Source organism: Macaca nemestrina, chromosome 5 (assembly GCF_043159975.1).
Source record: "Macaca nemestrina isolate mMacNem1 chromosome 5, mMacNem.hap1, whole genome shotgun sequence".
In the NCBI taxonomy this organism is placed as follows: Eukaryota; Metazoa; Chordata; class Mammalia; order Primates; family Cercopithecidae; genus Macaca; species Macaca nemestrina.
The window spans coordinates 3029160-3042788 of NC_092129.1; the positions used below are offsets into that span (position 1 = coordinate 3029160).

General features: G+C 48.1%; 1 protein-coding gene across 2 annotated transcripts in view; it reads right to left on the reverse strand.

Annotated features, from left to right (window-relative positions):
- Nucleotides 1-13629, reverse strand: part of LOC105487594 (SPARC related modular calcium binding 2) — a 218206-nt gene that overhangs the window by 113832 nt on the left and 90745 nt on the right. For both annotated transcript variants that reach the window (XM_011751084.3, XM_011751085.3), the window contains exon 5: nucleotides 2863-2910. In XM_011751084.3, the coding sequence (XP_011749386.1) occupies nucleotides 2863-2910 (48 nt within the window). The remainder of the gene's footprint in view (nucleotides 1-2862; nucleotides 2911-13629) is intronic.

Here is a 13629-nt window from a genome sequence, read left to right on the forward strand (position 1 = left end):
ACTGCTGCCGTGGAATAATCTAAGCGAGGATCTGAGGGGTGCATGGGGTGGAGGGGACAGGGCGAAAGTTATCAGCGAATGGAGGAAAGGGCGGGCTGGGGTGTCACAGGCCCCTGCACCACTCATGGACTCGCATTTTCCAAGTGGAGAATCTGTATTTGATTAATTGACACACACATGTTGGGTTCCCTGGTAAAGTAAGAGGTTTTAAATGGCTCAGAGACCTGGCAGGATGGCAGGCCCGTGAGCCAGGAGTCCTCCAGACACTCAGGGCCCCACCCGGGAAGCAATCACAGGGCACTGTGGTGCTCTCAGGATCATCCTTTTTTTTTTTTTTTTTTTTCAGTGAAGCTTGCTTATATCATTTTGTTAAATAGTAACTTTTGGACTGAAATACAGGAAAAAGTGGCAAAGATGAGGTCCAGCCATAAGACTTATGTAGATAACTAAGTAACGAACTTCCCAGTGGTCTAAAGAATAAAGTTTGTCATAAGACTTTATTTTAGGGGGAAAATCAAAACAGATTTTCAAAAAATTTTAACATTGAGCAATCTCTCGAAAACAGTTTGCTAGCTATCAAAATACTGACAAAAATGTAACATCAGTTATTTGAAATATCCAAGTCTAACACTGATAATAACAATAAACTAGGAATATTTTGTGGTTGAATATTTTACAATCTTCTTCCAAGAAAATAAAACAAAATGGGAAACATATTTTAAACACAAGATCATACAAAAAGTCTTAAAATAACATATTTGAAATTTTTTGGAATGAGGACAATCAAATACATTATTACTGTTGTGTGTTTTTGCTGAGGCCTCACCAAGTCACCACTCTGAGGCCACCAGCCCATTCCCCAGTCACTGGGGCCAGGCCAGTCTGAAAGCTCAGTCTGAATGGCAAGCAGGGAGGGCAGGTGTGGTCTGGGTACAGGGTGACTAACAGGCCCACTGTCCATTCCTCCTCTCAGCCCTGATTCTGGGCACCAGAGGCTGTTCCCCTTCCTGCCCTGTCCACACTTCCCCCTCAGCACGGTCATCATAGGCCCTACTCCATGCCCCCGTCCCACACAGACGGGGTGGCTCTGTCCCAACAGAACAAGGCCATTGGTGGCTGCTGAAGTCAGCCTTACAGAAATAAAACAAAAATCTCGAAGAGCTGTGCAGTTTTTATTTTCCCTCTATCAGAGTCTGTGAAGTGTCTCGTCTTATTTGTGTCTGGAAACCAGCTCTGTTGCTTAACCCAGGTATCCCCTCTGCGTATTCAGGCCTAAAGTGGGGGGCCTGTTCTTTCCTTAACTTACTTTCATGCCCATGTCCTAATTCCTCTAGATTTTTTTTACAGTGGGTACAATAAATATCATAATAAACAGGATTAGGAAATGGCCTCTGAAAGACAATGATCCTTCCGTCTCCTCCTCCCTTTCCACATTTGATTAATTTTTCTAGTCATGAGATCGTCCCTTCCTTTCTCTACAAATGTCGACACGCCCACCCCATTTTCTTCTTGACTCAATTCACGCAGCTCACTATTGCTCTATGCAACTTTACCCCTTCCTTTCCAAACATAAACCCTCTCCCAACCCAGTGTCCCCATTATGCCTGTCATCAGTTTTCAGCTGGAAAATGAGCTATCTTCCTTGACTGTGAGGCTTCTTCTGTCCCAGCTCACACCTATTACATATTTCCCCTTCCAGGAAGCTGCTCCTGCCTCATTCTTGGCAGGCGCCCTCTGGACAGCCTGACATTTACTCTCATGCCAGCTTGTCCCTCCAACATGTCTGTGTCTTAGTAATACAGAACTCTTTTTGCAAAGGATCTTTCAGGGCAGGGACAGGCCTCACCACAGTTTCCACACATGCAGAAGGGACTGGTTGAATAAAACTCTGAATTTTTTTTTTTTTTTTTTTTTTTTTTTGAGACAGTCTTACTCTGTCGCCCAGGCTAGAGTGCAGTGGCGTGATCTCGGCTCACTGCAACTTCCATCTTCTGGGCTCAAGCAATTCTCCTGCCTCAGCCTCCTGAGTACCTGGGATTACAAACATGTGCCACCATGCCTGGCTAACTTTTGTATTTTTAGTAGAGATGGTGTTTCACCACGTTGGCCAGGCTGGTCTCGAACTCCTGACCTCAGGTGATCTGCCTGCCTTGGCTTGGTCTGTCTTTATATTACTTTTGTTTGTTACTGGTTCACTACACTGTCATCTTGAAAACAACCTCTGACTTTAAAGGCTGATGTAGGAGAAAAGCAGAAATGTGTCCTGGTACTGAAGGGTGTTGGCCGAGGCAAGGGCGGAGAAGAGGATGGAGACTTTCCCAGGGGAGTGGTGGTGGGCACATGACAGACCCTGAAACAGGACCCGCAGGCTGTGATATGATGCTTAAGTTTAAGGGTTTTGTTCAGCTCTTGTTTGCGCCAGTCTCAGAGGCAGTGATTGCTGTGGGTAGAAAAACAGTTCCTCCTCCTCCTTGTAGGGAGGAGTTGAGGCTTCTTGATCAGGGTCCTCAATAACTGCAATGGTTTAGAATCCCACAGGGAGCCAAAACACTGAGCCTCAGCCCTCTCCACAGTCACAGACTGGGAGGCTCCAAGGGGTCCTAACAGTGTCTGCTGATGGTCCCGAAACAAGCCACAGAGCACAGGCCCAACACCAGTGATCCCAGCAGAGCACAGACCCAATGGAGCTGGTGATCATAAGAGTGAATGGCACTTGCTGAATGAATAAAGAAGTAACAAACTGGCTCGGCTCTCATCATTGTCACTAGTGGATGTTTAAACTTTAACTTGAGAAGTTATTTCACAGGATAGGTTAAAGTAGATGTTGTATATCATCACAGACATTTATTCTAAGATAGTTACCTGTTTTTCCTGTGCCTTCGCGTTGCGGTAACTTTTCATTTATGGAACCTAGAGGAGGAAATTAAGGAGTGGAGTGAAATGAAATTATTTTGGACTCTTAAATGGTCATCACAAATTAAGTTACGCACATGTTTTTGCTCCATTTTGATTAATTTGCAGTACTTTGGCATTTTCTACTTAAATTCTGCAAGCTGTCTAGTACCCTGAGGGGACACTATCACCTAAACTTGCAGACCCAGGACTCAGCAACAAAAGATTAGTTTCTACTTCCGGTGCTAAGGGGTTGCACATGTATAGAAGACCTTAAAACCCAATATATTACAGTCTCTTCATCTGAAAAATGTCATCATAACCATAACATACATACCCATGTTGGGGTACTGAAGTGAATTAGGTAAAAAAGGAAATGTTTTTAAAATCCTGAGACATTAGACAACCAAAGATAACTAAAAACCCTGATTTCAGCTTGATTCTGATTTATAGAGGAGAATGGTGAGGAACTACCTTTTGGTAGACTACTGAAAATCTACTAAGTAATGTGCGACCAAGTTTGAATGTTTATATATTGCTGAAAGATGTATATTACAAACAGAAAGTGTAGTTCTTTCTCTTCCCACAGATTGACGCCGCTATACGGATCCACTTCCCCCTCATTAGTATACCTACTTGAGAAATAAAAACGGTTATTCTCAGAGTTTGTTGGCAGTTGAATATTCTGTCCAGAATTGAGTTGGAATTCCCATAGCCATAGACACGCCCAGTAAAACTCCTCAGCAGAAACATTTTGGAACTTGAAATTATTTGTTTCTGTTTTCTTTTTTTCAATGTTGAATATGACAGAAATACAGACCAACATTCATATTAAAAATATAGCTTATGACATTTTGGGGATGCTTATCTTATTTTTGGGAAATGCAATAGTAATGTGGCAGGAAATTTACAAGCAGTTCATTGGATGGCAGAGAAAACGGAGGAACTTGGAGGCGCCATCCATCCTCCGGCACTCTTGGTGGACGCTGCCTCGGGGTCGCATTGCCCAGACACCCCTGAACACACATCAGCGGTTCCCATGAAGGAACACAGTGCAGCCATCCCAAACCCTCCTCTGTGACAGGTACTCATCAGACAATGCTGACTTCAGGAAAGCTGAATGAGGATTTACACGGGAAAGTTCTCAGCGGTTTCCCTGCTGGCTGCATATCTAAAAATAACTAAATAATATGCGTTTGGGAATTTGCTGTCCCCAGGGGATAAAAAGGAACACAATTCTCCTGGTTCATCTACCAAAGCCAGCCCTTCTCTCTTTCCCAGCTGTTACTGTTACCATTTGGTTACATATTATGTTGTTTCCAGGCCTTGCAACACAAGGTTTTTCTTGGTAAGAATCCCTCAGGATACAAAGCTAACCTCACTGTGTGGCCACCTCCTGAAGTTCTCAAAATCCTCCTTCCCTTGTTTCTGCCTTTTGGACCATCTCTTTACAAATCCAGATTTCTTAAAGAGCTTAAGCTTCTTAGTCATCAGTTTATTTTTATCATGTGTTCCCGAAAGAGGCAAAAAGTATTTTCTACTTTTGACGGGAAATGATCATATTTTGGTAATATTTCTGAATATTTCTGTGCAGGTTTTAATATCATAAGGAAAATGTAAATATGCTCAGAATTATAATATCCTTCATGACAGAGTTTCTCAATTGAAATAAGAAAATATTTTATACTATACAGACAGAACGGTGCAGACTGCAGATTCAAAATTTCATGAGGGCTGAGGTCAGAATCCAACATTTAAACATTCTCTACCCTCAGGCAGCCTCTGTCTCTGAGCCAACCAGGACTGTGGCTTTCTCATCAGGCCCTTGCATTCAATCAGTGTTTACTTAAATAAATCCACACAAAAATAATTTGATCTTGTTCTTCATATGTAAGAGATAATTTTAAGACAGAACCAAGTGTCCCTGGATCACCTGCTCTGTGATTCATGACTCAAATATTTTACAAGACAGAAATTGGAGGAGATCCTGATAGTGCATTGACTTCACCTTTTAACTACCTTGGGATGAAAAGATGACGCCCAACCTTGCTGCCCCTGCCTTCCTGCAAGATCCTGGCCTCCAGGATGGGAAAATAGCTCCACATATTTCCAGAGGCCAGCAGAGCCATGCAAACACACAAATCCAGACCCCGAGGCTGTCATTGCATTTTTCTGGAGATAAGGATTTGCTGAACTTCCAAGTGTTTATAACAAGTAAGATTGCAGGCTGTACTTGCAGAAAGGGGCTGAGAAAGAAGGGTTGACTGATACGCACATGTCTGCAGTCAGTGAACACCTTTGTGAACCCTGGGCCGGAGGCTGGACCTTAAGGATCTGCTTGCTGTTCATAGACACAAAGAGGTTGCTAGGTGATCCACCTCAGCCTTGGATTCCAAAGGACACATCTGAATTGCTCCCATTTGTGAGATCCCATCCCACCTAAATGCTATTCTAAAGGGGTGGGCTTTGTCGTGATGGGGACATGAATTTCTGGTGGAAGAAACCACAAAGTACAACGTGAGGAAACGTCTCTGCTTTAAGGGAGGAATAATAGCTATTAAGTCTTGTAGCTTAAGCGCTTGGTTCAAATCCAGCTGCTCTCAGCCTTAACAATGTGTTGCCAGAACAGCCCAGTGGAGGGAAGGGTGTTTTGCTGATGGAGCCAGTGGTTTACACAAGCTCCTTCCGGACGCCCTTCACACGTGAGTGAGGAGAGGGAGGTCTGTGGCACAGACGTGAGAGGGGTGAGGGGGCGGCTCCCTACGGGGAGTCCTCCTTCAGAGCGGTTAAACAAGCCTACGGCTCACCCCTTCCGAGAACTTCGCATCCCGGGGGCAGGTTTACAGCATCAGATGAGGGAGGCAAGAGAAAAAGAAAAGGGAACAGCAAGGGCTGCATCCTCTGGTCTAGATGGCGTCTCTGTGCTACCTGGCTTTTCTCAAGGTTCCTGTCCTCCCATCCTCCCATCGGGACAACAGGAGGGTGACAGGAAAGAGGGTGCCAATTTCTGGCTTTTCTCAAGGTTCCTGCCCTCCCATCCTCTCATCGGGACAACAGGAGGGTGACAGGAAAGAGGGTGCCAATTTCTGAGGATGTGGCATTGCAGGGAGAAGACAGGGCGTGGGCAGCAGAACAAACGTCCCTCCCTCCTAGCTCCATGCCCCTGGCCAGGCACCTTCACCACGCGAAACCTCTGTTTCCTCATCTGTGGAGTGGGCAGTGTGGTGAAAACCCACCAAGCACAGCTGAATGGACCTAGGAGAGCAACCCACACATAGGAGTGCACGATGAACGTTCACCAAAGATGTGCTGTGTGTGCCAGCGGAAGCTGCCTCTGCACGTGCTCTGCTGGACACGCGGCTGGGGGGGAAAGTGCCCTCCAGAAGAGCGATGCTGCCCACTCAGACCAAGCCATGCAAAACACAGCAGCCTCTAGGAGGGCACCAACTGGCCCGCAGACCTCAGGCCCTCGCCGCCATCACCTTACGTGCATTCGTTCATTCCTGGGCTCACCCCTCATACACACCCATCACGTGTCCACAGGCAAACAATGGCAGGGACGCAGCACTACACACTTTAGTCCAATTTGGGGAGGTGGGCATTAAACAGAATTTACTCAAGCAATGTCTATTGCAACTGTGTACACAGCTGATGTCTATGTAGCTCTTACTGTGCGCCAGTCCCTGCTATGTCCTTCACAGACTTGAAGTCATTTAATGTAGATGCCAGCCCTGCGAGGTGGGACTGCCATTGTGCCTGTTACACAGATGAGGAAAGTGAGACCAAAGGGGTAAGTAACTGGCCCAGGGCCACTTAGGAAGCGGCAGAGCCAGCATCCAGGCCTGCTTTTGTAGCCTTCAGGAGAGCTGGCTTTGAGCAGAAAGGCCTCTCTGAGAAACAGTGAAGGGGTGAGTAGGCACAGGCCAGAAAAGAAGGGAGAGTCCAGGAGACTACACACAGGCTGGCAGAGAGCAACACACAGCCCGTCCACCACCACAGGGACATGCAGCTGCTCCAGACGCTGGAAGTGCCCCCTGCAAGCCCCACCTGTTAGGAGCGTTCTGTCCCCACTGGACGTGCCCGCCTGGCAGGGCTCTCTCAGGCTGGAGCCTGTTGGAGATGGTATAGAGGGCCTGAGTCCACTGTCCTGGGACCCGGACACCATGCACAGTGTCCACCTCTGTGGACTGTGAAGCTTGTGGGCTCTGGTTGGCATCAGATCCCTGATTTGGTCTCAGGACCCTTCCCAGTTATGAACAGGCCAGGGGGTGGTGAGAAGGGTGGAACAGAGTGGTGTGTGAAATGGTGCAGTGGGACAGAGCCGTCTGGGCACTGGCATGGAGATACCCTTGGAGTTTGAGTTCATGAAAGCCAGCCAGCCCCGTGGGGATTCTCTGTCAGAGACAGCTCAAGCCGGTGCCTCTCTGGCTAGACAAGAAATGGTTTTCTACACACAGTGACTTTCATGTTTATAAATAAGTTTTAAGTTTTTTGATCTAAGGATATATAAAATCCAGGGAGGAAAGAGAGAAGCCATCTATATTTTTTGCAATCTCATGCTTCAGTCAGTGTGAAGAGCGAGAGGGGACATGCAGGTATTTTGTGTGACGGTCCAGGTCCCGTCAGTGTCAGGGAGCACCAGCCACGGTTACTGAGCACTGCCCAAAGCGAAGGGAGGAAGCAGCTCCGTCCCCTGGCGGTTCTCCTGGGTTGACTGCCGGCGTCCCTGCACCACCTGGGATGGGACAACAGAAAACCTGACCCTGGTTTTGCTGCTGAGGACATGGTCAGCAGCCCTCTCCTCTAAAGGGCCTTTTATCTGCACCAAAACACCTGCTTCTGCAGGGGTCACCCCACACCCCCACATTTCAGCAGGGGTCACCCCAATCCCCAGATTCCAGCAGCGGTCACCCAACTCCCCAGATTCCAGCAGGGGTCCCCCCACTCCCCAGATTCCAGCAGGGGTCACCCCACTCCCCACATTCCAGCGGGGCTCACCCCACTCCCCAGATTCCAGCAGGGGTCACCCCACTCCCCACATTCCAGCGGGGGTCACTCCACTCCCTACATTCCAGCGGGGGTCACCCCACTCCCCCAGATTCCAGCAGCGGTTACCCCACTCCCCAGATTCCAGCAGCGGTTACACCACTCCCCCAGATTCCAGCGGGGGTCACCCCACTTCCCACATTCCAGCGGGGGTCACCCCACTCCCCCAGATTCCAGCAGCGGTTACCCCACTCCCCAGATTCCAGCAGCAGTTACCCCACTCCCCAGATTCCAGCGGGGGTCACCCCACTCCCCACATTCCAGCGGGGGTCACCCCACTCCCCCAGATTCCAGCAGCGGTTACTCCACTCCCCAGATTCCAGCAGCAGTTACCCCACTCCCCAGATTCCAGCGGGGGTCACCCCACTCCCCACATTCCAGCGGGGGTCACCCCACTCCCCACATTCCAGCAGCGGTTACCCCACTCCCCAGATTCCAGGGTGAGGAAGTGCCTCTGGGCTTCCCTGCCATGTCGCACAGGTGGGCTGGGGAGGGCTGTCCCCAGGTGCATCTCTGAGGGCAGGGAAGGTGAACTCCAGGCCAGGCCCTTTCCCCTTCATGCTGACAGAACCGCATCCATCCACCCTGTGGGCTCCAGCCGCCTGAGACTCCTCTGCACTCCTTAGATTGCAACAGACTGGCCGTGGCAGGGAGGGTGTCCTCCCAGAGGACCCAGGGCACATGGCTCTCGGCCCCAGGGCAGCTGTCCTGTGTTCTTAAGGGCTCTAGGCCTGTGAGAAGCCAACCAGCCACTCAGCCTCCTGGGATGAGTCCTAGCGAAGAACAGAACGTGCGTCTCACAGCCTGCAGTATGCTGTATTAGGATAGACACTGCTCTCCCTAAATAGGACCAGCTTTCAGTAAAGCAAGTGCTTCTCACAGCTTGCAGTGCTGTATTAGGATGGACGCTGCTCTCCCTAGATAGGACCAGCTTTCAGCTACGAAATAGACAAAGCCTGTGGACCAGTCGGGGTCTCCTTGGCATGAGCCAGAATCCTAGCACTGGCCGGCTGAGCGAGGTGACCACGGGCTCATCTCCCCTGCACCCTGAGAGCTGCTGCCATCATGTTCACTCTTGTCCTGACACTGGCAGGAACCCCAACCCTGCCAGGGTTTATACCCCAGGATTCAGACACACAGCACCTGTCCTCTGCAGTCCGGCTGCCAGAACTCAGGGAATGCCTCTGCTCTATCTGATTCACCGGGACCTACCCCTAAGCCTCACCGTGGCCACAGACTGGGGCCAAGCAGGACTTGCACGCACTCCCTGGGGGCATTCTGGAGCGGGGACGGCGCAGCCCAGGTCCACAGTACCGCTGGGGACAGTGCAGCCCAGGTCCACACTGCCCTTAGCTCCTCCCACCTCATCTCCCCTCTCTCCACACTGAGCCCAGGGGGAGGCTTAGTGGAGAAGCAATTTGCAGAGGAGGAATATCACCTATTTTCCATTTTCCTGAGTGCCCGTGGTCAAATAATCCTCAAGACAACATGACTGGAAGCGATAGGACCTCCTTCCTGCCTCATTCCAGGGAGGCCCTGGGTCACCTTGAGGCTGAGCTTCACCCCCTGGCCCATGTGGGACATTCAGAGTCACAGACACCGTGCCCTGGGACCCACCCACCTCCTCACCCGCCAGCTCCCATCAGCCTCTGAAGGCACTGCTCCCGAGTACTCTTTCTCTGTCTCAGCCTTGAGCTGCATGGCCAGGCCAGAACCCCAGGCGGTCAAGACATCCCTCACCCAGGGTCAGGAGGGGCGTTGGCAGCCACAGACTCCCCCACTGGCCCTGTGACCGTCCTAGGATCCTGTGATGAGATAGTCATGGATGGCTGCCCTGTGGGCCTGTGTTCCTTTGGAGTGAGGCCCCTTACCTCACCTCAGGACTTGGAGTGTGGGGCCAGCCACGAGCACCAGCGCTGCCTGGAAACTCGGCGGAAAGCAAACTTTGGCCACACGGCAGACCTGCCAGGCCAGAAACTCCAGGAGCCAGCCGAGCCTGGGCTCATCAGGCCTTCTGAGTGAGGCTGGCACATGTGAAAATTCGAGCCAGAATCCAGACAGAACGGCTGGGCCCCTGTGCCTGTGAAGCTGCGTCACTGCTGCATAATTATTCCTCATGTGTCCCCAGGATCATTGTCACTGCTCCTGTGTCTCCCTTCCGTCCCCCCGGCGGCACCGCCTCCCGCCTGCCACCCTCATCTCCAGCTCAACCTCAGTTTTGCCACTTCGGTGTTTCTGTGGGTGAAGAAACCAAACGGAATCCATTTGATTTTGCTCAGTGAACCTTTATGTTATTCACGGACCTGGAGGAGAGTTTCGCTGGACTTTGTGGCACCGGCTTTTACGCTTCGCGGGTCTTTTTCTATCCTAGTGATTCTGCCTTTAAACAGTTGGGATTCCTGATTTGAGGTGCATCTGATAAAAGGAATGTTCTGAATTTACTGATGTCTGAGTTGAGAACTTGATTCAAAGGCAGGAGAAAAATGTCTGAGTACAGCTGTATCACTCTTGCTAAAGGGCCACACGACATTTTAACAGCTTCATAAATCTTTCCAAAATTTAACTGTTGTGGCTGCATATAGTGAAAAAAGGTGCTGGAAAATAATTAGCATTTGTCCAAAAATAATTAGAAGAAAAAATAATATACTTGTTTTTATATACATAAAATATCTTTGGAAGCTGGGAGCGGTGGCTCACGCCTGTAATCCCAGCACTTTGGGAGGCCGAGGTGGGCGGATCACAAGGTCAGGAGATTGAGACCATCCTGGCTAACACGGTGAAACCCCGTCTCTACTAAAAATACAAAAAACTAGCCGGGCGAGGTGGCGGGCGCCTGTAGTCCCAGCTACTCAGGAGGCTGAGGCAGGAGAATCGCTTGAACCCAGGAGGCGGAGGTTGCAGTGAGCTGAGATCGCGCCACTGCACTCCAGCCTGGGTGACACAGCAAGACTCTATCTCAAATAAATAAATAAATAAATTCTCTAGAAGCACACACCCATTATTCTTTAAATAGAGCTATACAGATTGGGGTCATTTGCTTCCAAAGACCTCTTGATTTCTTTGGCAACATTTTATTAAGTATCAGAGAATACAAGACAAAAGCCACTTGTAGATGAGGTGCAGCAAAGGGCTGTTTTACAGGATACTCTTCTCAACTCATGTGAGGTTCCAGTACAAATTAGCTGCCAAATTAAACGTACACTAAAGTACAACAGAGGTGCAGATTATAATAAAAACTCAAGTATTAGACACCAGAAAGTACTTTTTCCTGAGGTTAAAAGTAGTAAGTATTTTTCCTGAATAGAAAAAGTTACACCAAAATATTGTCTATCAGATAGAATAGCTGTGAATAACTCAACACTAAGTCCAATTTTAGAAAGAAAATTGAAGCAGAGGAAAGGCTGGGCCCAGATGGGAGCTTCAGGAGTCGTCAGCCAGGGAAGGACCAGGGCGGGATGCAGGGGAACCTGACTTCCCGTCCAGGTCCTGGCAGACGCAGGGACCTCCCACTCTTCAGCCGGCCTGAAGCCGCTTGTCAGACTAAACCTACACCCCGTGGTCTTTTTCTTTAACATTTTACTTATTATTATGTTTTTAAATTCAGTATCATTTGAACACTTTCAGAATTTAATCTGAATCTTTCATTGAAAATTTTACAAATCCTGTGTTGGCTTTATCAAATTACTATTTTATCTCATCATGGATGTAAAATAAATGTCCTCGACACTATAAAAGGTGTTATAAATTTACATGTTACAGAGTAAATGTAACATATTTTTCTCTGAAAAAAATCACAAGTTTTTAATTGTTTTAAATGTTTTAATTTTTATTTTTTGTAGAGACGGTGGGGGTGTTTCACTTTTGTTGCACAAGCTGGTCTCAAACTCCTGGGCTCAAGTGATCCCCCTGCCTCAGGCTCCCATAATGCTGTGATTACAAGCACGAGCCACCACTCCCTGCCTACAAGTATTTTTAATTGATAAAATTCAAATTTACATCTGATATTGCAGCTCGATTCCTGAAGTGACCACCTCTCATTGTTTTCACGACCATCTAGAAAGAGGCTTCAATTTTCAGTGCATTTCCTACTTCTCCTGAAGGGTGTTTGTTTTTATATTTTCTTTTACATTTCTTTCAATAGTATTGAAATATTTTACTTTAATAACTTTCACTTTTCAAGAAAAGACCTATGAAGGCTAAAGAAAAAGCTGTTTTGAGGTGGAGACAAACAGCAAGCTGGACTCCCTCCGAGGCACAAGCTCTCCAGGTCAAGCAGAGCCACTGCACACTGGCCCTGAACGATTTCTACCAGAAGTGCTTCAGAGATGTTGGAGACCAAACGCAGCTGCCTTGCTGATCTCAGGATTTGGAAATTTAATTATTCTGGGTGATCCTTTCAAGTCCCTCAGCTATGTAGGGTCCTTAACTTAGTGCCAGGGAAATTCATGTGAAAAATTAAAAATTCAGTTAGTTTTGGCTTATGAAGTGTATTTTTTTTCTGAAGTCATTTAGGATACTCCTCCAAATATGGAATTACACCAATTCAGATGGAGGACAAGACTTTAGGCCTTGCAGAAAAATGCAGAAGTCATAGTTAAATCAATGTATATCATGTACTGAAAGTGATTCATGCGAATCCAAGATCATCCGTCGTTTATAACAGGGCCTTCCCCAAAGCCAGATTTAGAAATCTTTGGGATAAGCATCCACAGTGAAGACGAGTGCATAGTCATGTTCAGACCACAGAGAGGAAATTCCTAGAGAAGGGAGGAAATTCAGACTGCAGAGAGGAAGCGCCTGGAGAAGGGAGGAAATTCAGACCGAAGAGAGGAAACGCCTAGAGAAGGGAGGAAATTCAGACTGCAGAGAGGAAACTCCTAGAGAAGGGAGGAAATTCAGACCCAGAGAGGAAATGCCTACAGAAGGGAGGAAATTCAGACCCAGAGAGGAAACGCCTAGAGAAGGGAGGAAATTCAGACCCAGAGAGGAAACGCCTAGAGAAGGGAGGAAATTCAGACCGCACACAGGAAACGCCTAGAGAAGGGAGGAAATTCAGACCGCAGACAGGAAACGCCTAGAGAAGGACACTGACCTACTCCTGCCTGTCACAGGTATCACACAGACTTTAGTAATTAAAACCAAATTATAAATTTGCATGTTATAGAGTTTGTTAGGAAATAAACAGGAAGAAACAGATGTGTTCTTCCCCATGCTACAGGAAAGGACGCCTACGCCAGACACAGCTGTGTCAGGTGGAACAGGAAGATGTCCACTCTATGGGGACAGGCCTATAGCTGCAGGGTACGAGGCGTGGTCCCTGCTTTAGAAGGCAGGGGTGGGCTGGGGGTCTCGAGATGGGCACCAGCTACTGCACATGGGCTGTGTCTATCCATCTTCTCTAACCTGAAACCTGTGGCCTCCTTCAAACACGTAACTCCAAGTTATATATGAAGATTCTTTGAATATTGTAATACTAAAAATTCTTGCATGTAGGTTCAGCTTACAATATCTTAACCCACTTTGTACTCACGCCGGGAACCAGCTCTTGGTCAGGGTGCACAGTCACAGAGGAGAGATGAGATTAAAAACCTGAAACTATTTCCAAATATTAGAGAATGGGCTGCGAACACCCTTTCTTGGCAAAAAGGCCTTTGTTTTCAACCTCTAATCCTGCCCCCAGCAATGTTAGGC